Source organism: Doryrhamphus excisus, linkage group LG2 (genome assembly GCF_037039965.1).
Source record: "Doryrhamphus excisus strain RoL-2023G ecotype Guam linkage group LG2, RoL_Dexc_Guam_v1.1, whole genome shotgun sequence".
NCBI classification, from domain to species: Eukaryota; Metazoa; Chordata; class Actinopteri; order Syngnathiformes; family Syngnathidae; genus Doryrhamphus; species Doryrhamphus excisus.
Genome location: NC_136358.1, coordinates 4,539,023 through 4,566,210, shown reverse-complemented (window position 1 = coordinate 4,566,210; position 27,188 = coordinate 4,539,023). Strand labels below are relative to the sequence as shown.

The following is a 27,188-nucleotide window of genomic DNA, read 5'->3' as shown; positions in this document are numbered from 1 at the left end:
GGGCTGTCCCCACACAGCTGAAGGGGGGAGATTGTGCATTCATTGGAATGGAGAGAGCAAGAGTAGGGGGTGATTGAGTGTGCTGGCTGCATAGAGAAGAAAAAGAGAAAGGGGGGGAGGGGCCAGCTGATGCCTTGTGTTTAAAAACAGGAGGGTAGTGGTGGTGGCGGTGGGGTGGAGGGGCAAAGGGGTGAGGAGCAGACAGCCATGGAAGAGGCGAGGCGAGGGGAGTCTGGCTGGCGCCGTCTACAACAGCTCGCCGTACTGTTATGTTACACTCTATGTAAATAAATGTACATTTGCTCAGGAAGTGGGGGGGGGGAGCCCTTTTTATTAGGTTCACCTGGACCACCTCATGACATCAAAAAGCCACAACCACAAGAACGCACAAGATTTTCACCTCCAAACTGAGTGTTCGTATGTGTGCATGCAGGTGTATTGACTGACGGGACCATTATGAGTATACACAGTGTTGCTATCAGATTTAAAAGTACACTATATGAAGTATGGTACCATCTGGCCTCTTTGCAGTGTGTTGTAAGGTTTGGCATGTGTGTGGAATTGCATACAGGAGTTAAGAGGGAGTATTTTTCCTGACTTCTTGCCAATTGCTTCCTGATTGAAAGGCGGTCGCGGTACATGCTATACACACGCTTTACACAGTAGCTGGATTTTGTTCTAAAGGCCTCGTTGGGTCACCGAGTTCAGTTTGTTACATGGCAGCGGGATCAGCTTGATGTGCTTAGCCTGGTTGAAGGTGGACTGTATGGTGTGAGGGCAAGGATGCAAGGATGGCAACTTCCTGTGCCATGTGGTCCATTTGAGCCTGCTAGAGAAGTAGGTGGTCTTGTGCTGAGTGTGCACATGGTGTCTTTGTGTGATGTAGCATGGGCGAGCTTTGTTCAACCGATCACGATAATGGCTTCCAGTTGTCCCAGTCGGTCCAAGACTACTTGTGATAGATTGAGAGAACTTATTGATTGTTGACTGGCTAACACAGATGTGTTTGTGCTGCATGATGGTCAGAGGTCAGAGAGAATAACATGTTATGTTATAATGCACATAGAAAAAAACAAAAAAAGAGCACGAGCTGCATTCACAGACATCAGGTGGTGACAGTATTTTCCGTTCGAATCAGTGTCCTATAGGACATAGCGTATTTTGTGGACTATAAGGCGCTCTGGAGTATAAGTCGCACAAGGCCAAAAATGCATAATTAGGTAAAAAAAAAAACATACATAAGTCGCACTGGACTATAAGTCGCATTTTTTGGGGGTAATTTATTTTCCAAACTACTTGACCAAAACAGACATTACGTAAAATAATGCAATAAAAGAATAGAGAACAGGCTGAATAGGTGTAAGATATGCTAACACAATGGTTATTCAGCTACACAAAAAATAAACATGAACAGAAAAGGTGTCCAGTGTTTATGGAACATAAACACTTTTTTCATCGTATAAGTCGCAGGAACAACCAACCTATGAAAAAAAGTGTGACGAGTAGTCCAGAAAATACGGTAATTTAACAAGGAAATGAAACCAACAACAGCAAAAATGGGGAAAAAAACTATCAAGTGAAAATATAATCTGTGCAATTTTCAGAGCAGAAAGTTCGATATTAAAGTCCTAATATTATGAAACACAAACAAAACAACAAATAAAGTTGCCATTTTTGGAATATTAACTGCGGGAAAACGTATACCGTATTTTCTGGTCTATAAGTCGCTCTGGAGTATAAGTCGCACAAGGCCAAAAATGCATTATTAGGTAGAAAAAAAACATACATAAGTCGCACTGGAGTATAAGTCGCAGGAACAGCCAACCTATGAAAAAAAGTGCGACTAGTAGTCCGGAAAATACGGTAATTTAACAAGGAAATGAAACCAACAACAGCAAAAAAAACAGGAAAAAAACTATCAATTTTACAAGAATGAAGTGAAAATATAATCTAATTTGTGCAATTTTCATAGCAGAAAGTTCGATATTAAAGTCCTAATATTATGAAACACAAACAAAACCACAAATAAAGTATAAAGAATATTAACTGTGGAAAAATGTATACCGTATTTTCTGGACTATAAGTCGCTCCGGAGTATAAGTCGCACAAGGCCAAAAATGCATTATTAGGTAGAAAAAAAACATACATAAGTCGCACTGGAGTATAAGTCGCAGGAACAGCCAACCTATGAAAAAAAAGTGTGACTTATAGTCCGAAAAATAAGGTAAATTACCTGCAAAAAAATGCGACTTATAAGGACAAAAAACCCCAAAAAATAAATAAAATAAAATAATGCACATAGCATACGTACTGTTGTTACCTTTCCCTTCTCTTCTTTTTTTTAATTCAGATTCACTTTTTGTAAAGTTGATTGCAACATCGTCCCTGTCACCGTTAATGTGTTGCCCATGCCTCTTACCTCACTGGTTGCACTGGTTCTTCTGGTTTCACACACTTCTCTCAGCTACACATATTTGCATCCACACACTTACGATCCAACATGAGATACTGTAGGAGTGACTCTGACGTGACTTCAATCGATGCAGATGAATGCTTTAACCTGATTGTTCGCCGCTACACCTTTCCTCCATGCGGCCCCCTCCCTGGGAGTGTTTCTTTAACCCAGTTGCACCGTGAACCCTGATCCTGCCGGAGGCTTGTGTAACTAGGAAGATAATAACATTTGTGACACTCAAGTCAAGTCAGCAGCGTAAGCCGCACCACGATTCGCTTTTGCTTGGTGAGAAGCGCATCCATTTTTCCTATTGTTGTGTTTCTGTTCCTTTGTGCTTTGATATAAGCTGAGTTTTAAAGGTTTTGGGACTCAACAACAATCAGGCCGGAATGTTTATGAGAATCTCTGTGAGTGTCAGAAGAGCAGCGGGTGCACTGTGACCTTTATGGGTCTGGCTCTCTGTGTGTATACGCCCCCCAGACTGGTAACATGATCTGTCCCATGGAGTGGAGCCCCCTCCATATCCTCCCTGTCTGTCTGCACCCTCCTTCCTCTCCTTCCTCTCCTTCCTTTCCTTCCTTCGTCTTCTCCCTGCAGTGTCTGCTTGCAGCCGTCTCTTATTTCTTTACCTTCTTTCATCCCTCCATCTCTTGTCCCTCTTTTTTTTTTTGCCAGTGGAAGTCCAGTGTCAGGCAGAGCTCAAGTACAGCTGTCCAAACCCTCAGTGTGGCAGTCCAAGCTTCACACACACACAAAAATGTTTTTGACAACAACAACGGCGGTAGATAACAGAAAAATGATTCTCTGCCTGTTGTTGCCTGATAAATGAATTTACACGATATAGGGCAAAATTCAAGAGCTTTGTTCGTACCTCATTTGTTGGGTTATATGTGCCCTGCCCTGTGTGTACCCCGCCTCTTGCCCAAAATCAGCTAGGATAGGCTCCAAGAATACACCTGCAAAGCTAATAAAGACAAGCGGTATAGAAAATTAATGCATGATGTTCTAAACAGGTTTAACTTTGACCCCTGTATGTCACCTTTACACTCCTAATATTCATTGTTTACACCACATTGCGCAACTTGTATGCTGCAGGACCTCGAATGAGATAGCCAGCTAGCGAGCAGCTAACAAGCAAGTAAGCTAGCGAGCTAACCAAACTTAAGTGTTCAGGTACTGTAATGTAAGGAATCGCTCAATGGTTTGTGTAATTACAGCCGCCGAGTGACCCGAATACTACTTATCGCGACCAGTCCAGGGTGTACCCCGCCTCTCGCCGGAAGACAGCTGGGATAGGCTCCAGCACCCCCCGCTAACCAGCCTGTATGCTGAATTTGTCCTCAGCATAAAAGGCAACACAACCAACTTGGCCACCTCAAACATATCCACCAGTTTAAAGGAAATATTGCATTAGATATTTATTATTATATATCACCACTTTTGTCATTATCCCTCTTCTTGGAACTGATGATGCAGATATTGGGACAATTATCAATGCAAAGCCTTATTGTCACATGAAATTGTTCCAATTTTAAAATATATGTATTATTGATTGTATCTGCCTCATTGGAGCATTTGGGTCCTTTTTATTATTTTTGGAGCGATGCTGAGGCACAAAGAGATGCAGGAGAAGTGAGGGCAGGTCTCCAGCATTGCACATCATAAATAAAATGTCAGCGACGCCGGCGCATGTTAGCCAGTGTTCAGGCTAGCGTGAAATCTGCTCTCGCTCCACTCCTCCCTCCCTCTCTTATCTCTCCTCGCTGCCATGCGCTCACCCTTTGTGTGTGTTTGTGTGTGTGTGCGTGCGTGCACAGGGTAATTGAGGTGTGTGACCTTGCTGTAGGCCTGGCAGGTGTGAAGGGAGGCAGGCAGGAGGCATGGCAGACTGATAGCCTGCTTGTATTTATATATGTTAATGCGTGCAATTCTGCGGTGGGAAGAAATACAAGTTCAGGTGGGGTTTGTAAGCACGTTATTTCTGCAAAATTCATTGGTTGGTTTTGTGTTTATGTTTACACGGCGCCCTCTATCTGTCGTCTGTGGAGAGCGACACTTGACCTCCTGACACACATAGTAAAGCCAAAATTAGAGTGAGCCCATGTGGTGCGCTTATGCAGCCTTTGGGTGGGTGAGTGGGCTTCAGCACTCAGCCAAGCCCTGAAACGAGCATCCGGATGACGTAAGGTCTTTGAATGCATCCTTAATTAAAATAATGTCCCATCATGCTTGATTGATGCACAGGCCTTTAGCATCTATCTGCATTGCCATGCTAAGACCCCTCCTCTCTTCTTCTTCATCATCGTGGTCGCTCCATTACACCCCCTCCCCCAACCTCCTCCCTGCCTCTGTGCACAGTGGCAGTGTGCATCTGTGTCATGTCACTGGGTTCTGGCGTCCCAGTGTAACCCCCTCTCCCACCCCCACCCACTCACACACACACATATATATAGCTTCTCTCTCTGTCATCTCCATTCTCTTCATTCTCCCCTTGCCTTACCCATCCTCTCTCTCGGCACAGATTCTTTTAATATTCTCCCATCATGCAGTACAAACACGCACACGTACCAAACATTACCATACATACCTCCTGTACAATAATAGAAACAAGCTTCTTCATCTCTGTGTGTTTTATAAAGCTGCATTTTCTGCATGTGTGTGTGTGTTCGAGGCCCCTCCGGAGAGAAAAACAGACAGGTGTGCACCAGATTGGGTTCCGCCTCATTTCCTCTACCCTGTGCAGCTGGTCAAGGACACGCACATACACAGAAAACACACACAAAGACATGCCTTTGTCACATATAGAGATGAAGGCTATTACCATGGCTACAGTTTTGTGAATGGCGCACATCCATTCAGTCACTATTACCGTTACACTATCAGTGTTTCTATGGAAGCACACATACAAGTACATGTGGGTTAGGGAACGTTGCACCATGTCAGGTTCACGTGCACCGTGCAGCAAAGCCTTAGTCAATTTGCTTATGCTCATTCTGACTTTCACCTTCCTTGAGGTGAGGAAACGGCAAATCCTCTTTTCACAGAGGCATCCCTGAGTCATCCTAATTGCTATGTGACACTGAAGTGAAATGCCATTGTGCAATTACATGTTTGCACAGGCGTGGCGGGACTTGCAACACACACACACATTCTTAAATACACTTTTTAAATGCTACATTACACCCACAACATAACACACAATAACAGAGGTTGCAAGCTAACATGAAGACTGCACACCTGAATTGGAACTTTAAGTAATACCGTGGTACTCCCAGAAGTATTTTGCGTCCCAATCTATCCTGTTTTTAGGATTTTAGCTGTCAGAGTACTACTCTGACAGCCAAAGCGAGTCGAGGCATGCCAAGCAGCCTGCTCCTCTTCATCTGAACTTTGCTGTTTTGAGATAGCAGGAGTGTGTCACCGCTTTAGCGCTTCAACACCTTTTTTTTTTTCAAAAAGACTTTCTCCTAATATACTCCTAAATCGTCCTCCTTGATGATAGACTCCTTCATGACAAGCTTAAATGTGCTGTTTCTTTCCACATTGTGCCGTTAGATGATCTAAGATGCTCCTGGTAGGGTTTTGGGTTATTGGGTAAGATTTATATTTTGAACTGATATCAAATAATTCAACAAAATGAAGGGATTCTTGTTCATCATAATTGAATAAATCACAATAAAAAAATTAACCATTTAAATGCCACACCCAAACATAGCAAGTCATTCATTCATTCATTTTCTACCGCTTTTTCCTCACGAAAAAGCGGAGCCTATCCCAGCTGTCTTCGGGCAAGAGGCGGGGTACACCCTGGACTGGTGGCCAGTCAGTCACAGGGCACATATAGACAAACAACCATTCACACTCACATTCATACCTATGGACAATTCGGAGTCGCCAATTAACCTAGCATGTTTTTGGAATGTGGAAGGAAACCCACGCATGCACGGGGAGAACATGCAAACTCCACACAGAGATGGCCGAGGAATTGAACCCTGGTCTCCTAGCTCTGAGGTCTGTGCGCTAACCACTCGATCGCCGTGCCGCCCTATCCATGTTCATATTATTCTATTTTTATGTACTTTTTTCTGATTGGAATACAAATTTTTTATCTTCATATTTTGACAGTTTCTTCTGCTGTTTTTTTTTTTTTAAATGTTCCAACTATTTCAACTATTTTCTTTTTCTTGTTGATGCCCTTAGCACTTAGTGATGTTGCATGTGTGTGGAAGCAGAAGAGGGGCAAGACCACACATGACTTGTGGTAAAACATCATGTTCACCAGTGTCTCACAAATGTAAACACCCTTTTTGAGATTCTGGTTGCCTTTTCACTGACTGCTCTCCGGCGCTGTCTGTCTGACTTCCTACATTATCGTTGTGTGTGTGTGTGTGTGTGTGTGTCTGCCACCCTCCTCCTGTTTACGTGGGCGTCATTTCCTCGCTAGTCCCCGAGAGGAAGTTACTTTGTCAGTTTCCTCATCTTGTGTGTGTGTGTTTGCGTGGGCGTCTTGAGTGTGCGTGCTCTGGTGGTGGCTTCTGACCATGGCCTTTCTTCTTCCATGTGGCAGAGGTTCTGAAGTAAAACCACCCAGACCGCGGTTGGCCTGATGTGTATCCGCCTTGTCTGTCTGTAGTTCTGCCATCTTTGTTATTGAACATTATTTTGGACTTTTCCAAGGGAATTATGTCTATTCGGTCAATTTTGCCAGAAAAATCCTCATATGCCCACTTGCATTATCATTTGTGTACATGGTGTAGTTACAGGAAGTGCTTTTTGCATCACAGGTGCATGCAATGGTATATACTGTACAAGCCGTTGTATAATTAGAATGTGAGCATTTCAATTGCCGGCAAATATTTGTAAAAAGCTAGGAATTCATCGACTGCCTGCTACTTTGTGTGTGTGTGTGTGTGTCTGTGTGAGAGCAAGTCGGCCGCAGGCACAAAGCTCGTCGCCCCAACTTGAAGGCAGCCACGGAATCAGCGGTGACTAAGCAGCAAAAACATGGCGACTCGAGTCACGGCATGCAGGCCTGCACATGCCGCGTGCTACTTGGCCAGCGTTCTCGGTGTGTGCTGGGGTTGGAGGGGGTGGACTGGAGGATAGGTCAAATGTCACGGGGGGGGGCTGGTCACGTGCAAATTTGCCATGATGTGTATGCTTAGTTTGTGTATGTGTGGTGACATTGAGGTTGAACAATACTTCATGTTTTCTTTCACTGCCCTTCCTCTCTCTCTCTCTTTTCATTCACTTCAAGGCCTACCTCCTCCTCCTCCTTCTCCTCTCCCATCCCTCCCCCACACGATTCATCCCTTCCGCCCTCCTCACCAAGGTCCTTTAAGGCACCACCCCTCTTCCTGTTTCTGGTGGTGGTTAATGTCAAAGGTAAAGGTAAAGACTCCCACTGGTTAACCTTTAGTCAGAAGCTTCTGTGAGGCTCCTTCAGGGAATAACGGCAACGTTGCAGTCATGTGACAAAACTCCAGTTTAGCCCGATTGATGATTTACTTCCTGTTTAGCGTCAGACACATGTCATCCATTTGTGCTCACATTGAATGGAAGCAGGAGTAAGTGCTACACAAATAGACTTGCCCAACTACACACACACGTTACACACACACACACGTTACAGTGAGGCCAGCTGTGGCCCTTTAGGGGGTGTAACCTTTGAACTGGAGTTCAGAGGCCGGGGGGGCTTTAACCCTCCAGGCTGTGAGATCAGTGAGTGCTGAGCCACTGTAGGTGCACCTTTTATTGACAAAGCTGTCTCACACATGCACACATGCCTGAGTGCTGTGTCCATGTGCAGCGGCACATATGGACGCCGCCGCCGCGTGTGGGTGTGTTTGATGCTTCGATCTTGAAGCTAGAGTGTCAGCGGGGTGGGGTGTGGGCGGTGTATGTAATATAAGGACAAGTGCAGAGAATGGTAGAAAAAAAAGGCTTCCCATGTGAAATGAATATGCCAAGGCAAGTCAAAGGAGGGAGAGCGTGTGTGTGGACCATGAGCACACTTTACAGGTGTCGTGTGTGTGTGTGGTCAGGGCATAAGCGGAGGTGTGTTTTGCGGGCGGGGAAGGACAGCAGGGGGCCACCTGTTGTGTTATGTGGCTTGCCGTTGACGCGGTGAGTCACACATACACAATGCGCCGACAACATAACGAGCCCACCTCAAACGTCGAGGCTTGTATTAATCTATCGGTGACTGCTGCTTCAACTCACAGCGGAATGTCACAGATGTGTTTGACCAACTTTTGGAAACACACACACACACACACTCCTTATCCTGTTTTAACCAGGAAGTCAATAAAGAGACTATTGTTCCAAATGAAGTCATGCTGGTCTTAGTGATATTGTTTGACCGTTATATATTATATATATTATATTTATCTCTATGTTGTCTGCTTTTTGTAGGCGGCGGAACGTATGATGGTGGCCTGGTGAAATAGCACCCATGATCACACGGTAAGGCTGCTTCCATGTTGTTCAACTATTTTTCACCAGTTATTATAAGGTTGAATTCACACATTTATAAAAGATACTAGGTGTGGATTCTTTGTTTGCGTGACAAGTTACATTAAGGAACATCACATGGTTACAGTTGCACATTTCAATGTGTCTGAAAAGCAGTAGGAAGAAGCAGAACTTTTTTCCCATGTCTTACTGATAATGAATTCACACCATAACACTTGCATGTTTACACTTAAAATATTTCACCTGTTTATTTGACCATTTTGTTCTGTATGAAAAGAAACAAAGGAGTAAAACATTAAATAAGATGAGTACATTTTGAGTGTGATTAGATTGTGTATGTACCGTTCAAACAAGTGAGGGAGATGATCGATAGATTGTTACTTAGACAGCCAATGGAGCTATTGAACTTGTGTTTGACCAAGTGTACAATGTAGAAGAAAGAGGCGAGATGTGTTGTAAGAGTGTTCCAAGGACGGCCATGATGCATATCAAGTTGCGTAACGACGGGCGTGTGAGGGCTGACATTGTCTCACACGTTCAGCAGCAGTAAGTTGCGTAAGTTGTCGAACACTGTGTTGGTTGTTGTCAAGAAGAAAAAAAAAAGGAGAAATTGATTTGCTTGTTTGGCATTCATGGACCCACAAAGTGACGGCATGACAAATATGGCCACACAGGAAGCCATGATATTTTGCAGTTTACATATTATCTATTCTCAGTAAATAAAGCGTCGATCTCAAATGACAGCATTTAGGCATATGCATGTGACATTAACTCCATGCGTCACCAAGGCAACGCTATCCTCCTTGGCCTCGGAAGTAAAACCGATAAGCCACACGTCACAGTAGAAGACCGCAGATGAACTAGGTCATGGTATAATTCCATCTAATATACCTAAAAAACATATTCAAAACTAAATACAGTAAAGTCTCGTTATATTGATATCGGTTATAACGAATTACTACTTATTACGATACTATTTTCATTTCCCGGCAAATTTCTAGTCTTTTATGATATAATTAGTTCCGTTAGTACGATACCCGGTTATTATGATAATCCGGTTACTACGATGCCCTTTTCATCTCCCGCCAGCCAATTTGGTCTGCTTATATCGATACAAAAGCAGCTTAAATCAATCTTTGCTTAAGGATTTCAATACAAAAAAAGAACATGGCGAACGGCTGCTTCCAGTCAACTTTATTTTTCACACTTCCACCACCAGAGCGCAGCACACACACCGATTCCCGAAGTGTGAAAAATAAAGTTGACTGGAAGCAGCCGTTCGCCATGTTCTTTTTTGGTATTGAAATCCTTAAGCAAAGATTGATTTAAGCTGCTCGACATTGTTCTATAGAACAATGTCGAGTGCATTATTGCCCACTTTTAATGCAGTTCGGCGCAGGATCGGATATATGGATAGTCCGGTTATATCGGTATTTTTTCCGACTCCCGAGAATATCGATATAACAAGACTTTACTGTATCCAATATGAAGACAAAATGAGGAGATACCCGCCCTCCCCCCATTACAAGTCAGTAAAAAGATGAGTGTACATGTTGAAAGCGTCAGCAGTGATATCAGTTTGTATTAGTCCTGTAGGCTATGTCCTTGTACATTTGTACATGAACCCACATTAGTGTGTTAACGCTGACATGGCGGTGTGTGTGGATTCATGTGTGGGTGTGTTCATCCAGTCTGTCTGCCTCGGTGGTGTTCTCAGGCAGATTTTGATTATTATTATTAATTTTATTTTTTATTATTATTAGTGTGTCTGTCAGTCTCTCAGTGTGACCAAAAGGCTGACTAATGGTCCGCCACACACATGCGTGGTCCCACACACAATCCTACATATGAGAGGCAGAGAAGAGCCATCTGGAGCAGGGACACAATCTCCTACGACTACACAAGCTGGAATGCATGCTTGGTTTTTTTTCTTTTTCTCAGAGCTGCTTAATGTACATAACTTGTCAAGCGAGTATACTAGAGAATTAAAATTTTGATAGAACTTGTACACCTGGATAGGTTTACTCTCCACTGAAAACAAGTCAAAATGCAGCCATTGTTGTCTAAGTAGCTGGCTAGCTTACAAGTTTAGCGTGAGCGCCATTGTTATCAAACGCTGCCTTAATCCTCTTGGGCTCTTGTAAGTTACTGGAATCCTCTTGTACTCCTCCATGGTGATATCAATGGTGGAAACGGTGTATGTTAGACACCTTATACTCCAACATGTTTCCTTTGTTCCGCTTGAGGATGGCCCACTGGTGCTCAGTTGGGTTCAAGTCTGGAGGAGACATACACCTGGCCACTCTGAAACTTAGCAAAACTATGTTTGGACTCCTTATCATATTGGAAAACATCACAATACATGTTGTAATTCATGTTTCCCTCAAACGAACCACAGCTCCCCCATGCTGGTGCCACTCATGCAGCCCCAGTTCATTTTTGTTACCGCCACCATGCATGACTGCAGGCATGACACAATCGCTTTGATACTTATTAGTTATATTGCCAGCTATTTAGGCAATAATGTTTGATAGTAAATCTATAGTATACTATGTAATACTCTGTAGTATTATCCCTTGACAAAATATAGTCAAATAAAAAAATGCTTGCTGAAATGAATACATCTACAAGTATATGTGTGTATGTTTATGGAACTAAGCACCCCTGCAACCCAACCCCACCCCACCTCACCCCGCCCCCACATCCAAGAGTGCTAACCATGCACCAGTTGTCATGTCCTGTACCACACACATTTGGACCCCCCAGATCCATGCTTTGGCATCCTTTGTTGTGTGTGACATGTGTTTAATATCTCCTTATACACAGTTTGTGAGCGTGTGGGAGAGTCAAGTCCCACCCGTTCCCACATCTGTCAATCATCAAGGCTCTTCCTGTTCCCTTTGCAGCGCTAATGGTCCCCGCCTGCACTTAAATGAAGTGCGATAACAGTAACGTCGATGTCACAAAAGCACACTTTGGAGCTGTTTGAATGAGATGTTTGTTATTGTGATATTGACACAGTATCTGCACACAAAGCGTTCACCTTTTTAGCGGGAATACACGACAATGTCAGTACCACTTGACAATAGACTCCATTGGACCCTGGTGGCGCACACTTCACTGCTCATCACGACAACAACCACTTTTGTTATCACTAAGCAACTTGTTGTGATGTGAGGCAACAGTCTTTTCATTATATTTGTCTTGATGTCGTGGTTCAGCTGGCCCAAAATAACCTATGTGAGCTCGTATTCTTTTGTCATCCTCTTGCCATCATCCATGACACACACACACACACAAACTCCCGTTCTCCCCGCGGCAGCTAATTTTGCCTCCTGTTAGACTGAGCCAGGACTTTCTAAAAATAGCCACCTTGTGTTTACACATTCGCTTTGACCGGTTTCGCTTTTTTTTTTTTTATTACTGACCACAAAAATTGCCACGTTGGATGTCTTTGGCCTGTGTGAGAGCCACGTTTTGGGTTTTAGAACTTCTTTATTGCAGTAAGTCACCATTATATCTGAAATCAGGACTGGCTTCTACAGTGTACGAACGAGTTTGGTCCTGACAATGGCGTTGTAACTCATACCTAGAAGAGACGAATTAAGATCGGAACATTAAAAAAGATTTTTCTACAATAGTGCATCATAATCATGTCACATGAAACCGAGAAACACTGATATTAAGAAGATTAGCACATTCATGGTGACGCCCGATCTAAAATATCGGTGGACCAGCCAGGACACATCTCATGTTTGTTGTGTTAGCACTGGCATTGGTGCAAATGTTTCCATTTAAAGTTGTTATTTGTCTCACGTTAGAATGTCATGATATAACAGGGGAACACTGGCTAATTTTATTAGCATTTAGCATAGTGATCGATTGGATTGACTGATTTTGCATGACAAATACATGCAAAATACATAAATGCAATTACTACTGCCTCTAGTGGATTAAAGTCAATTACAGTTTCCACCGTTTGGGAGCCCTTGAGCACTTTGCAGTTATCCCCTGCTGTTTGTTTACGAAAGCTGCTACACTAATGCAGGGGTCTCAAACACGCGGCCCGCGGGCCAAATGTGGCCCACAGGACACTAGTTTGAGGCCCCCGCCTTGATATGAAAGTTTAATGTTAGTGCGGCCCACGCAAGTTTGATATGGATGCTGTATGGTATCATGTACCCAGAAAATATTATTACGTTTGATTAATGTTCATGTTAAAGGTTAAATAACTGTTAATAGTTATCCTCCCTATCCGTGTGGAAGTGGTAAGTTTTTGGCTTTTTAAGTTTAAAGGAAATAACTTGGAGGCTACCGTTTAGGTCGCTAGCTCTCTAGTTTGCGAGTTAGCATGTGTCTCAAGACCCTGCAGTTGCGCAATATGTTGTAAATAAAAAGAGTATAAATGTGACTATAGTCGTGTTTTGTCATGTCTACAGGGCTCTAATAATGCTTTGTTCATTTTAATCTGAAAAAAATAATTTGTCTACCCACCAGTGGAATGTTTTATCAGAGCTTTTATTGCAGAAAATCGGAACCAAAGCAAAGTTTATTCATTTTTCTGTTTTTAATAAATGCCTGCCCAGACCCTAGCTCCAGTGGCCCCCAGGTAAATTGAGTTTGAGACCCCTGCACTAATGTATGTGTGTATTTACTGTGTACGTGTGCTTTTCAACACACTCCAAATAATATCCATGTGGGCTAATTGCTGAGTAAGCCTATCTAAATATAACCGTCTAAAAATAGATCCTCAGAAGGAAATATGCTGTCAAAGTGTCCAAACGGGTACAGGAGTACACGTCTGTAAGTGGGGTGTTTTGTGAAGAGGTGTCGGGTGGGCGGTTCTGGTACGAGGAGTCGTGATGCGGTCTGACTCGGTCCCAGTGTTGCGCTGTCAGGGAATTCCGCTGCCGTGGGGTGACGTCAGCGCGTGTGTGTGTGTGTGTATGCGTGGCTATGTCCCTTTAAAAAGTGAGCCAAGCGCAACCTGATCCGTGCGTAGCTCTAGCGTGAGAAGACCTCGACGCGGAGGAACACGCCGAAGCTCGCCGAAGCACACGCGGAATACGAGACTCCTCGGTCGGCCACATTCTGGCATTTAGTCCCGGTGAAGCACGGCGCTCCTTTTAGGGATTATAACGCTGCTTTTCTCGGGGAATTCATTTACCGAGTTGCGGATATAAAGACAGGAAGCACTTCTAAGGAACCGGATACACTGTTTGGATTGTATACTTTTCCTTTTTGGAATGAGCGGTGAGTGTGTGGGGATTTAAACGTACTAAGTCAAAGAAACACTACTTTTGTGTTGTTGTATTCGCAATCTTATATCGAAGGTGGGGGAATTTTGGGTGCGTTTTATTTTCCCAGCAGGTGACCTCTGTCCCCACGCTATTTTCTTCTTATTTACACCACTGCACACACACGTGTGTGTGTTTTTTGGGAGGGGGTTCCCTCTCACATTCCTGTAATTTGCTTGCAGAAACAACTTTTTCTTTGCGATTATGATTGGTCAGTTTGAGTAGTTTATGGCTAATGAAAAAGGGAGAAAATGCCTCTGTAAGGAGATCTCACACTATTGTGCATGAGTTGGGGAGTGGGTGGGGGTGGGGGTGGGTCGGCAGCCGTATAAAGTGAATGGAGAACCCCCCCCCCCCCAACCACCCACTCACCCAAAGTCAATCCTGACGCACACAAAGAGCCAGATTGAAAGGAAGTCATTTGCATCGAGGGGGGAGGGGCGCGGTTTGGGTGCCTTGGTGGGGATCATTATCATCATCATCGTCGTCTCGAAGCCACGGAGGACTTTAATCAGGAGTGGGCCGTCTGAGGGGGAGGGGGTTTCGTTGCGTCATCAAAAGCTCTGTTTGCCACGTGCGTCCTTGTGTGTATTTTTACGCGCAGCCAAAATAAAACAAAAAGCAAAAGGGAAGATACACGCCATCATGCCTCGCCGGTTTTCCGTGACGTTGTCTTCAAAGTTTGTTTGTTGATGCACGCCACTTTATTGTGGGTCATAAAGTTTCACACCAGCCTCCTGTGGAGTGCGTGTCCAGAAACAAACCCTTTGAAGGCTGACTTCCGATCAGATCGATTGACGTGAAAAAACCGTCTCTTCTCTTTGATGTTGAGGCCAAAAAGCCCCCCCCCCCCGGCCTCCCCCACGTTTGTCCCATGACTAGATAGGTAGGTGGGTGTATGTATGAATGGATGAACAACCACCACCCATTTTACTATGACAAGGATGGGGATGGCTATAAAAGTTATATACAGTATTTATGCAATACAGTATTTACATTGATGCTGATAACTGTTACAGTATGTGACAAATCACATATTTTATATTATAATATTTGATGAGATTTTCTTGATTCCACTCTATGGATGTACTTATCCTCAATGTGCATTCTTGATCTTATTTCTGTTAAAAACTATTGACACTAATGGCCACCTTGGACTTTTTACCCCTGTAGTTTTTGGTAGAAAGGCAGGGGGATGATTCAAAATACCAGGGTGAAATAGGAAAGTTCCTGGAAAAGGGGGTCTAATGATGTAAGTCAGCCAGATGTATGTTGCATCAGTACAAGTGTCAATCAGGGGTGTCCAAAGTGTGGCCTTTGGGCCATGTTCAACCCCAGTTTTTTCCTGTAATATTGTAAAATCAAATGTATTCAATATTAATGGGATACATTAGTAGATATTACTCTATAATACTTTACCACATGCAAAGACGTCTTCTTAGCTTCTTCTAGCTTAGGATATATATATATATATATAGACCTAAATTGGATTGTTTTTTGCATCTTTAATGTACAAAAAGCGTCCCCTAATTTTGTAAATGTTACATTCCCGATGAATTGTCATATTTTGCTATCTTTTTATTTTGTAAGTCATGAGAAATGGGCCAGTGGGTTCCTTCAGTGCTTCGTTGCCAGGCAACACATCCAACAAGTTGCTGCATGCCTTGGCTTTTTTTTTTCCCAGAAGAAGGATCTCTGGCACCTCAAGCATGTTGGGGAAGGGTCTTCCCAGGCTGTGTATATATTGGATGTCACACTTAAATTGAGGCAAAAGTGTGTGACACCACTCTGTCACTGGGCTGGGGTGTCATTTCTTATCCACGGAACACCCCACAGAGAGGGCGGGTGTGGAATAACACACTCACGGCAACAGGTCAAGTGTTGGTAGTTGTATGCCCTGTCCACACCGGAACCAAAATGTGATGAATACACAGGCTAAGCCATGATGCCAGGTCACCACGGCGACAAGAGACACTCAAAGTACCGCGCAGTGTTACACTTGAACACCTGTGCCCCACTGGAGACACTTTTGGCATCCATGTGTGGCATTCCACCGTGTAGTGGAGGCTGACCTTTTGTGGTGTTCTTCATCTTGGTAACACATTTTGGACACCAGGCATGTTTGGATGAGTTTGAAGCCCATCAGGCAGCTTTGGAATGAAGTTGAACGGAGATGATTTACTATTAATAACCTCACAAAATCTTCCCATCTCCACACGATTCCATTTTCACCTGGTGTACCGCCCACATGGACGAACCCAAGATGCACTATAACTGAATTTGACCTTTTCAACGCACACGTCCAACTTTCAGTACTTTTTGCACACTTTGCTGTTTTTCTAACAAGGCGCCAAATGCCGACATTCGCAGGGTCCCAGTATGGAAGTACGCTTCTTGTTCTTCTTGTGCTTTTCAGACATCCATAATTATGAAGCGCTCTGGGACTTTATGGAGCAGTTAGGAAAATGACATGGGTGTAATGTGGAATCAACGCAGGAGACGGGGGAACGTCATCCGCCTTCATGTGGTCTGTTGGGGACAAGAGTGTGTGTGTGTGTGTGTGTGTGTGTGTGTGTGTGTAGACATGTCATAAAGACCAACACAAGGTCATCTCCAAACAGGATGTTCTCTGGACTTTCAAACAAAAGTTAGCACTGTTATCATGTTGCCTGTGTGTTCAACAGTTTCACGAAGCGTAGATATAATTGGTTTCCATGGCAACTGTTGCCTGGAGAGATTGTTTGAAGCAAAGATGGAGGTTGTCTTAGTCATCATATGAGACATGAAGTACAACTTTGGGGGCTTTTGAAGGACAGAGAGAGAGAGAGAAAGAAAGAGAGAGAGAGGCGCCTACGTCCTCTGAGTGGGTGTGTGTGTTGGCATTGGTGTTGAGTCACTGTCTTCTTCTGTCTCACACTTCTTGGTTGAGACAAAGCACAGAAATGTTGAGTAATCTCCGTGGTGACACACACGTACACACACGTACTGCCAAGCGATCTTAACCACAAGCTTACAAAAGGAGATAAAACAAGTTATTTTTTTCCCTTCTCTGGAGTGACTTAACAGTGCTCCTGTTGTGTGGGTCACGAGTTGTTGCTCATGAGTGCAAGATGACTGTCAGGAGTGCCCCCCCCCCTCCACGAAACAGCCACTGAAGCAGAAGCTCATGTCAATTACATCACCTTCAGGAACATTCTGAAAAGGTCCGTTCAACAGGAATGTCCAATCAGGGATGTTTCCTCTCTGGTTGTGACGACAACTTCCTCTACAGCAGGGGTCTCAAACTCAATTTACTTGGGGGCCACTGGAGCTAGGGTCTGGGCGAGACTGGGCCGCATCAGGTTTTCCAAAAAAAAACAACAAACACGCATTTATTAAAAACATAAAAATGAATAAACTTTGCTTTGGTTCCGATTTTCTACAATAAAAGCTCTGATAAAACATTCCACTGTTCTCAAATATCTTCATTTTTATTTTTCTACACAAAATAAGATGAAAAATAAATAAACAAATCAAGAATAAAGAAAATCAATCAGTAATAAATAAATATAATAATAATAATAAAACGGCAAATAATAAAAACTTAAGAAACCACATATAGTTGGTGGGTAGACAAATTATTTTTTCTGATAAAAATGAACAAAGCATTATTAGAGCCCTGTAGACATGACAAAACACGACTATAGTCACATTTATACTCTTTTTATTTACAACATATTGCGCAACTGCAGGGTCTTGAGACACATGCTAACTCGCAAACTAGAGAGCTAGCGACCTAAACTGGTAGCCTTCAAGTTATTTCCTTGAAACTTAAATAGCCAAAAACTTACCACTTCCACACGGATAGGGAGGATAACTATTAACAGTTATTTAACCTTTAACATGAACATTAATCAAACGTAATAATTTTTTCTGGGTACATGATACCATACAGCATCCATATCAAACTTGCGCGGGCCGCACTAACATTAAACTTTCATATCAAGTGTCAAACTAGCCGCATGTTTGAGACCCCTGCTGTAGAGGAACTACAGTCTCTGAGCTCCCCCTTTGTATGCAGACACACAAGGGGAATTTACCTTTTTTTTTTAAGCAGCAAAGGGCTTTTTTCAATAGCATCCTGTTTGTGTACATACACACTACCAAGGAAATTGGTGATGTCACCACATGTGAGAAACTCCCACAGCTCAAGGAAAGGGGTGGAGCTTAAGGGGAACAACGTCGTGAGGTAAGCCCTGTCGAAGCGCATCACAACACACTTTCACCATCTCCGTCAAGCTCGCAATCAGTTTTCTGGCGTCGCCTCATCTGAGCTGGTGTGTTTACGCTGCAAGTTTGTGGAGGTCATGTGACCTGTAAGAGTTGAGTCATGTTTGTGATAATTAAGGATTCCAGTTTTTGAAGATGTGTAAAATTCCCTTTCATTATTCCACACCGGAGGGAGTGAAAGTGAAATACGGTCTGATGACGACTCATGTCGACAGCTCGCCAACGACATCTTTGTGCTCTGTGTGCCTTCCAGTGTCCACGAGACCCCCGAGAGATGACAGGCAGCCCAAGCTGAGGCGCGACGCGACTGTCAATCAATAAAGTCGGCGCTGCTCTGGAAGGTAAATGTGTACACGTGTCTGTTTGCTGGTTATGATGCCGGACTATCTATCTGTCTTCACCAAGCACCCCCATGACACTAGGGGGGGGGCTAGATAAGCGAGGGCGGCGTCCTCAGAAATATCCATCCTCCCGACTTAAAATAGAGTTTGAGAGAGGCAGAGTGGGCGGGTGGATTGCGTTGAGAGCGGTGCTAATTTGGGAGCGCTCGTCTATGTAGAGGAGTTAAATACAGCATAGCTGGCCACAACATTAGGTACACCTACGCAGTCCTATCACATGTGCATGTCTTCAATGATAATGGTAATAATAAACATCATGTTACATTTTTGGGGCGGCACGGCGGACGAGTGGTTACCACGCTGACCTCACAGCTAGGAAACCAGGGTTCGATTCCACCCTTGGCCATCTCTGTGTGGAGTTTGAATGTTCTCCCCGTGCATGCGTGGGTTTTCTCCGGGTACTCCAGTTTCCTCCCACATTCCAAATACATGCTAGGTTAATTGGCGACTCCAAATTGTCCATAGGTATAGCCAAAAACTTACCACTTCCACACGGATAGGGAGGTTAACTATTAACAGTTATTTAACCTTTAACATGAACATTAATCAAACGTAATAATTTTTTCTGGGTACATGATACCATACAGCATCCATATCAAACTTGCGCGGGCCGCACTAACATTAAACTTTCATATCAAGGCGGGGGCCTCAAACTAGTGTCCAAATTTTTGGTGACTCCAAATTGTCCATAGGTATGAATGTGAGTGTGAATGGTTGTTTGTCTATATGTGCCCTGTGATTGGCTGGCCACCAGTCCAGGGTGTACCCCGCCTCTCGCCCGAAGACAGCTGGGATAGGCTCCAGCAAAATGAATGTTACATTCTTAGCTTGAGTGGCAGTTGCGGTACCTCTGTAGTACTTCTGTGGTACCTCTGTAGTACTTCTGTGGTACCTCTGTAGTAACTCCCAACTGAACTTGGCCTTGACGTTGACACTTCCCATCTATTGTGTTGTCTCCTGAGAGGAGGCGCAGCCACCCAGGTGTTTTCCCCGTGTGAGTGTGAGCGAGCTGTGAAGGCTTGTAGGCGTCCTCACCGTTCCTACCCTCCTCCCTCCTTGTCCATCTTTTCTCCCTAATCTATCCCTCCATCCTGTTCAGACCGTCTGTCACACCCCTCGCCACCACCCCCCCGTCATGCCTGTTGTAATGAGATTAAACCCCAGTGTGTCGCCGCCCACATTTCACACTTGGCATCACTTCCGTGCTTGCATACACCACACTTGGCACGTTAAGACGACTTTTGTCATCATCGGAAAGTAGGACACCGTAAGGCCAGACCTGTTCGACTACATCACGAGGAAAGGCCACGGTTTCAAAAATGGACGGGTCTAAATGAAAAGGCACTTTGTTGACGTAAATGTCTTTGTCCTTCCAGTCGCCTGGCTTGTGGGTCAGCGGTGCTGAAGACAGAGTGAGTGGGAGAGTCAAGATTTGGAAAGTGTTGGAGTGGGGCCCTCTCTGTGGTGCAGTGGAGGGCTTCACAGGCACAGCTAGTCTGGTGAGTACTGTCATGTACGCTATTCCACATGTAGGAGTAATTCAGGCATTATAAACACAACATAATAAAGCAATTTATCTGTTAGGGGCGTCATGAGAGCTCTGCCTCTGGGAAAGGTGGGGTACCCCCCTGGACTGGTCATCAGCCACAGGGCACATATAGACAACTATTCATACCGATGGGCAATTTAGAGCAGGGGTGGCCCTTATGTCGATCCCAAAGGTAGTTTGGGTCAGATCCTCCTGATATCCGTGGGGATGTGAGAAGAGATGATAGCAAAGCTAGGTGAGCCCAGGATGCCATATTTTTTTTGAAAAACGTGTAAAAATCAACAAATCAAATTTGCCTACCCCAGTTTTCACATCATGGAAAAAAACTCTACACCAACAGGCAACACTCACTGGGACGTCAGACGTTTGAGCAAATGCAAAGCAAACGGACCAAAATGGTGTAGTTTAATACTTCACCTAAGAAATGATGCTTTAGCCAACCGTTGATATAATTTACAGTACAGCCAAGCTAATATACAACAGGACAAAATCATATAAAATATGTGAAAAATGTTATTTTAAACGCGGCACGGCGGTCGAGTGGTTCACAGCTAGGAGGACCAGGGTTCGATTCCACCCTCGGCCATCTCTGTGTGGAGTTTGCATGTTCTCCCCGTGCATGAGTGGGTTTTCTCCGGGTACTCCGGTTTCCTCCCACATTCCAAAAAAACATGCTAGGTTAATTGGCGACTCCAAATTGTCCATAGGTATGAATGAAACATTGTATTATAACATGGATAGACAATGCCGAACAGTGAGTGTAACTAATTAGTCATGATTAATCACCATTACTGGAGTTTGCATGTTCTACCCATGCATGCGTGGGTTTTTTTTCTGGGTACTCCGGTTTCCTTCCACATTCCAAAAAAACATGCTAGGTTAATTGGCGACTCCAAATTGTCCATAGGTATGAATGTGAGTGTGAATGGTTGTTTGTCTATATGTGCCCTGTGATTGGCTGGCGACCGGTCCAGGGTGTACCCCGCCTCTCGCCCGAAGACAGCTGGGATAGGCTCCGTTTTCCAACATTACCTCAGATGACTGAAGTATCAAAAGTATCTATCCTGTTTTGGGAATTGTTTTTAGAGCATGAAAAGCTGGTATTGGAAGTATCGATATTTCAGTGTTAATTTGCATATGACTAATTAATGTGCTTTTAATGTACTTTTTCCACAACCTGGGGCCTCTTAACAGGTCAACATTGTAAATAAGTAATTGTTCTCAGTTGAGCTTACCTGGTCAATGTAAAGTGAAATTAAACAATGGTACTATTCAGTACTAGTATTGGACAATAACACATTTAAGGTGTTTTTTTGTTTTTTTACAGATATATAATTATGCCACAAATACTTCATGGACACTACATCGTACTGTAAAAGTGACTTGTTAGTGACTTCCGTTAACTCCTGTCCACAGGCTGGATGCATCACGCAGTAGAGCAGTTTGGCGGCCGTGGCACACGGGATTCCTTCCCTCTGGATGGAATCAACCGGGGACCATGGACTCCCGTGGGCAGCCGCGCCTGGCAGCCACCTGGCAGGTCTGTTGCCGTGCCAACATGTACACACAGACACCCACCCGCACACCAGGGTTACACTGTAATTAGAACACTAGCTTTTTATTGGAAATATGATGTAAGAGACGCTTGAACTTGTGGGAGGAACAAGCGTTGCGGAGTGAATGTGTCATGTGATGACTGTCTTGCTCATCAGGTGTTTGCCTGGAATGAACCAACACCAGCTCCTTCCCCATCTACCTCCCGGTCCCATCAATGGACTTAACCAGCCCGGTAAATTCTTCAACAATGGGTGAGTGTCGGACATAGTCAGAAAATAACATGACTTTAACTTTGTTGTGTTTGGAGTTTCACTGGTTTGGTTCTCTTCCAGGCCCATACGAGGAGGAGTAGGAGTAGGAGGAGGAGGAGTGGAGAAGCTTGATCTCCCACAGCCAATGTTGCAGAGAGAACAGACGAGACCTCATCCGCTTCATCCTCCTCCCCCCCACCGGGCGTGGGAGCAACTGGGCCAGCTGTATGAATCCCACCATCCTCCTCAAGGACATCCTAACTTGCCTCTTCCCGACCACTCACTCCGCCTCTACAATGGTGGCTACGTGGGAGGCGGTGGAGCCCCGCCCAGCCTGCATCTCCCCCCCAGCAGGCCTAACCAACCTCTGAAGGTGATTTAAAATGCATATGTTGGTTTTTAAGGGCGAGTTTGGGGCGCTGTTTGCTGAATGTTTTTGTCTTTCTTCTGCTGACTTTAGTTTGGGGGTCCTCAGGAGCACCTTGCTCCTCGGGGGCCACCACTACTGGGAGACGAGATGTGGGCTCAGGTGCACCAGGTGAGTACTTTAATTGGCTGTGATGATGTTTGTGCTAACCCACCCACCCACACCAACAAAAACCATTACTAAGGCAGGAAATCACACTTGATCTGACTTCTGCTTCTCAAACCTTGGTTCTTTGCAGCAGAGAGCCCACCCTGGCAAAATGCCTGCGGCTCAGCTGAAGAGACCGGCCCCCCCACTTGGCGAGCACTCTGTCATCCAGCACACTCCTCTGCCATCCATGCACCCGTCCACCCGCTCGGCCACAGAGGACTGCCCCAGCCCGAGCAAGAGGAAAAAGAGCTCGGATCAGGTAACAGGAAGCTCCATTTTTACCTTTTTTTAAAAATGGGGTGTCGTCCCCTCGTAATACTTTGATGTGTTCAGGTACACCATCCTGCTCACCAGCGCTTCCCAGGACACAGCCAGGTTTTATCTCAGCCCCACCACCCTCCTCCTAAACCGGCCTTTTGGAGCCCCCTTCACAAGGACAGCAGCACCTGGCAGCCGCAGAGTTCTGATCGCAAGAATCCGCCAACGCAAGACTTCCTAGCAAAAAGTGTAAGAATTGTTTAGTTTTATTTGAGGAATGAGTCGTATTGGCTTGAAATGTTATTTTCATCTCGTCTGTGATTCTTTCCTTGTCAGGAGGCCCCTAAACAAGCAATAGGAAGTTACCCCCACAAGTCCACTCAACCCACAGTGTCGCCTCCTCTGAGCTACAACCAGGGTTGTGCACCTCCGCTGCAGAGAGATCCCTTCCACCCTCAGTCTCCTCACTCTTCCTACCGCAGTCCCACATCCAAGCCAAGTCCCGCTCCCTCCTGCCAGGGCATGGAGCCCCACAGTCAGAGAGGTCCCCCTCAGCTGCCGTCGACCCCGAGCAGAGCGGACCGAGATCCGCCGCGGCGCACGCAGTCGTCACCAGCAAACCCCCCAGCCAGCAACAGCAGTGTGCCTTACAGCCACTTCCAGCCTCACCCGGGACTCGGCCACCACGGCCCCCCTGCACCTCCGCCTCCTCTCACCGGCGGCTCCTCAGTACCTCAGCAGAGTGGACCCTTTGAGATGTGGAGGTGTCAGAGCAGGCCCAGCGGTCAGCCCCTGGTGAGTCTCAAATCAGTCATGAAAAACTTTATTTTATGGAGTTATTTTACAAACTCACATTGAATTTGACTTGCCATTTACAGGTATAAATATACATGTATGTCATATACAGGTATAATAATATACATGTATAAATATACAGGTATAATAATATACATGTATAAATATACATGTATAAATATATGTTTTAGTTTGGTTGTGAGACTTGAGTTAGCATTACTCTTTTATTGCAAAGGTGGCCTTAGGGGTGATGGCGCCATCTGTTGGTCTTGCATATGAATAGCTTCTTCTCTTCATTCTTGATGTTGCTGCACTGAAATGACTAAACGGTTTTAAGCTAAATATGCTAATGTTATTAGCAAAGTCATGCTATCCATCCCACCTGATGAGTAAAAGTGACCGTCATGTCTACGGCAGGAGTCGGCCATCCCCAGACGCCCAGGACTGCTACCTCAGCACCAGCAGAGCCACAATCAGCCCAAGCCTCACATCAGCTCCACACGGACCCCCGTCATCACACCCAATTTACCCCGCTCCGCCTGCCCCACCAGTAACCACGGAAACAGCACGCCGTCTTTGTTTTCCTCAGGACCGCCCAGTACAGGCGACGTCATCAGCAGCAGTGGGTCAAAACCTCCTTCAAGGTCTCCTGTGTACTATCACTCTCCCCATCATCCTCCTCAAGTTTTGACCTCCTCCCAGACGTACTCCCCAACACACATTGCTCCCACCGTGGCTCCCCGGCACACCCAGTCCATCGAGGAGGCTCTGGACAAGCTGGATGCGGAGCTGGAGGGCCACATGCGAGCCGAGGAGAGCAGGAGGAGGAGGGACAGGGAGGACGAAGAGAGGCGCAGGAGAGAGCGGGAAGAGGAGGAGAGGAAGAGGAGGGAGCAGGAGAAGAGGGAGGAGGAGGAGAGGAAAAACAAAGAAGAGGAGGAGAGGAGACGGCGGAGGGAGTGGGAGCTGCAGGAGCAAGAGAGGAAGAGGAGGCAAGAGGAAGAGGAGAGGAAAAGGAGGGAAGTGGAGAGGCTGCAGGAGGAGGAGAGGAAGAGGAGGGAGTGGGAGAAGCAGGAGCGGGAAAGGAAAAGGAGAGAGTGGGAGCGGCAGGAAGAGGAGAAGAGGAGGAGGGAGTGGGAGCGGCAGGAGGAGGAGAAGAGGAGGAGGGAGTGGGAGCGGCAGGAAGAGGAGAAGAGGAGGAGGGAGTGGGAGCGGCAGGAAGAGGAGGAGAAGAGGAGGAGAGAGTGGGAAAGGCAGGAGGAGGAAAAGAGGAGGAAGGAAGCAGAAGAGAGGAAGCGAAGACAAGAGGAGGAGAAAAAGAGGAGAGAGGAGGAGCTGATGAGAGCAAAAGCCAATGAGCAGGATTCCATGAAAAACCTGCACATGCGTGGCATTGTGCGTGGCCCCCCAGCCGCTACTCCTCCAGCCGCCCCCTCCTCACAGGGCTCACCTCCTTACCCGTGGTTGAGCCGCGGCGGCACCCCCTGCCAGGCAACCGACAGCGGCACTCCTCTAGGAAGGCTGCGGCCACCTCCGCTGACCCCGCAGACGGACTTTGCCCGTGAGAAGCAGAGGCAGCGGGACATGTGGGGGAGCCCCCGTCCCCCACACACTACCTCAGGGATGAATAAGCCCCCCACCCTCGCCACATCACAACAGTCCAAAGACGCAGCCGGCGCTCTTCCGACGCTCCGAGAGCCACCCAAACTCTATCCGGCTTTTCCTCGAGACAACCTGGCGCCCTCGACCATGACAGCGCCCCCCACCAAGACTTTACTCTATAAGGAGTCGGTGGACGGCTCCGATAGTTCTCCCTTTGAGGAAGAGACGTCGGAATTGTCCACGCTGCTCCCAGACGGCCTGGCCAACATCATGGCCATGCTGGATGAGTCCATCCAGAAGGAGGAGGAGATGTACCTATGCGCCCCCCCCCTCCTTCCGGCGCTCAAACACCAGGAAGACTTTGGAGCCAGCCAGCCTCATGCCAGCCCCCCCGTGCTCAGCCGCCAAGGCTCGCTGGCATCCCCCTGCAGCCGCACATCTTCCCTCAACGAGGATGAGGACGACTGCCTCAAGGCCTGCCCCCCCAACGTGGGAATGGGGAACAGCAGCTACCGCCACAGCGACCTGGCCAAACTTTACGGCCTTCCCGAGCAGGTCAAAAGTGAGCCGGATGATGATGATGATGATGACGAGGATTCGGAGACCCCGTCGTGCTCCCCACCCCCTCAAAGGCCCCACCTCCACCAGACCGGGGTCAACAGTATGTTCAAGTCTTTGGCGACGGTCCTGGAGAGCCAGAAGTATGCCTACCGAGGCGGACCTTTTGGGAGGCCGCCGCCATCGGCTCTCGTTGGAGTCAAATATTCCTCGTCGCTGTCACTGGGTCCGGATATTTGCCGCCAGCAGCACGGTGGTTCTCCGACGTCTGATTCCACCAACACCCCTTTCAGTCCAGCGGTCCCACCTCCAAAGTCTTCACCACCTTCTCTGCTTGAAGACGGCAACGGCAATGTGGCGTGCGTTGATGAGGAGCGAAATGGGCGACGTGAGAACACAGCCTGTTCCCTGAAGGAGGGCCATCGTTTGACCACCATCTCAGAGTCATCCTTGGCAGAGCTGGCGGACAGCTGCCAGGTCATGCTTGCTCGAACACCGCTCCATGTGGAAAAAGACGCACGGCACGGGAAGGCAGAAGATGGACACAAGACTGAGAAGGTGAAGGAGCGACACAAGGACAGAGACAGGGAGAAAGAGAAGAAGAGGAAACACGAAGATAGGAAAGAGAGGAAGAAGCACCGGGAAAAGAGGGAAGAGATGGGCTTCTCCTCATCCTCGTCTTCACATTCTAGCAGCAGTCACAAGAGACACAGGGAGGGAAAGAGCCACAAGGACAAGAAGGACCGGCGAATTCTTTGCGACCTCATCCTCCAGAGCAAAGACGGCTTGGGAAAGAACCGGAATCATGAGTCGGAGAAAAAGAGGCGCAAGGATACTGCTGGGACCGCCACCTCGAGTGAAGGTGAGCATGCTGAGTGGCGTTCGAAAAAAGGCGCCCAATCCGGCTCCTCGCTTGATTCCACCAACCTGCTGAGGCTGAAAGCGCTGTCGGACGGGCCCCCCAAGGAGCTGAAGATCCGCCTGATCAAAGTGGAGAGCGGCGACAGAGAGACCTTTATCGCCTCTGAGGTGGAGGACAAGAGGATTCCCTTGGAAGACATCAGCATCAAGAACACCGCCGCTGAAATCATCCGCTCTTGCAAGTGAGCCCAACACAGGAAATTGATGCTTTTATTGTGAAAATC

At 46.1% G+C, this 27,188-nt stretch overlaps 1 protein-coding gene across 3 annotated transcripts in view; it reads left to right on the top strand.

Annotated features, from left to right (window-relative positions):
* The window catches only part of kdm6ba (lysine (K)-specific demethylase 6B, a), a 56,074-nt gene that overhangs the window by 22,266 nt on the left and 6,620 nt on the right, over positions 1-27,188 (top strand). For 2 of the 3 annotated variants that reach the window (XM_078795838.1, XM_078795841.1), the window contains 11 exons: positions 8,870-8,920; positions 18,749-18,836; positions 20,273-20,395; positions 21,862-21,985; positions 22,158-22,253; positions 22,335-22,626; positions 22,714-22,791; positions 22,919-23,089; positions 23,164-23,337; positions 23,425-23,883; positions 24,301-27,146. In XM_078795838.1, coding sequence (XP_078651964.1) covers positions 21,867-21,985; positions 22,158-22,253; positions 22,335-22,626; positions 22,714-22,791; positions 22,919-23,089; positions 23,164-23,337; positions 23,425-23,883; positions 24,301-27,146 — 4,235 coding nt within the window. In that variant the 5' untranslated portion in view covers positions 8,870-8,920; positions 18,749-18,836; positions 20,273-20,395; positions 21,862-21,866. Of the gene's footprint in view, positions 1-8,869; positions 8,921-13,971; positions 14,183-18,748; positions 18,837-20,272; positions 20,396-21,861; positions 21,986-22,157; positions 22,254-22,334; positions 22,627-22,713; positions 22,792-22,918; positions 23,090-23,163; positions 23,338-23,424; positions 23,884-24,300; positions 27,147-27,188 lie in introns of those variants that run through there. The other variant, XM_078795846.1, reaches the window with a different exon arrangement.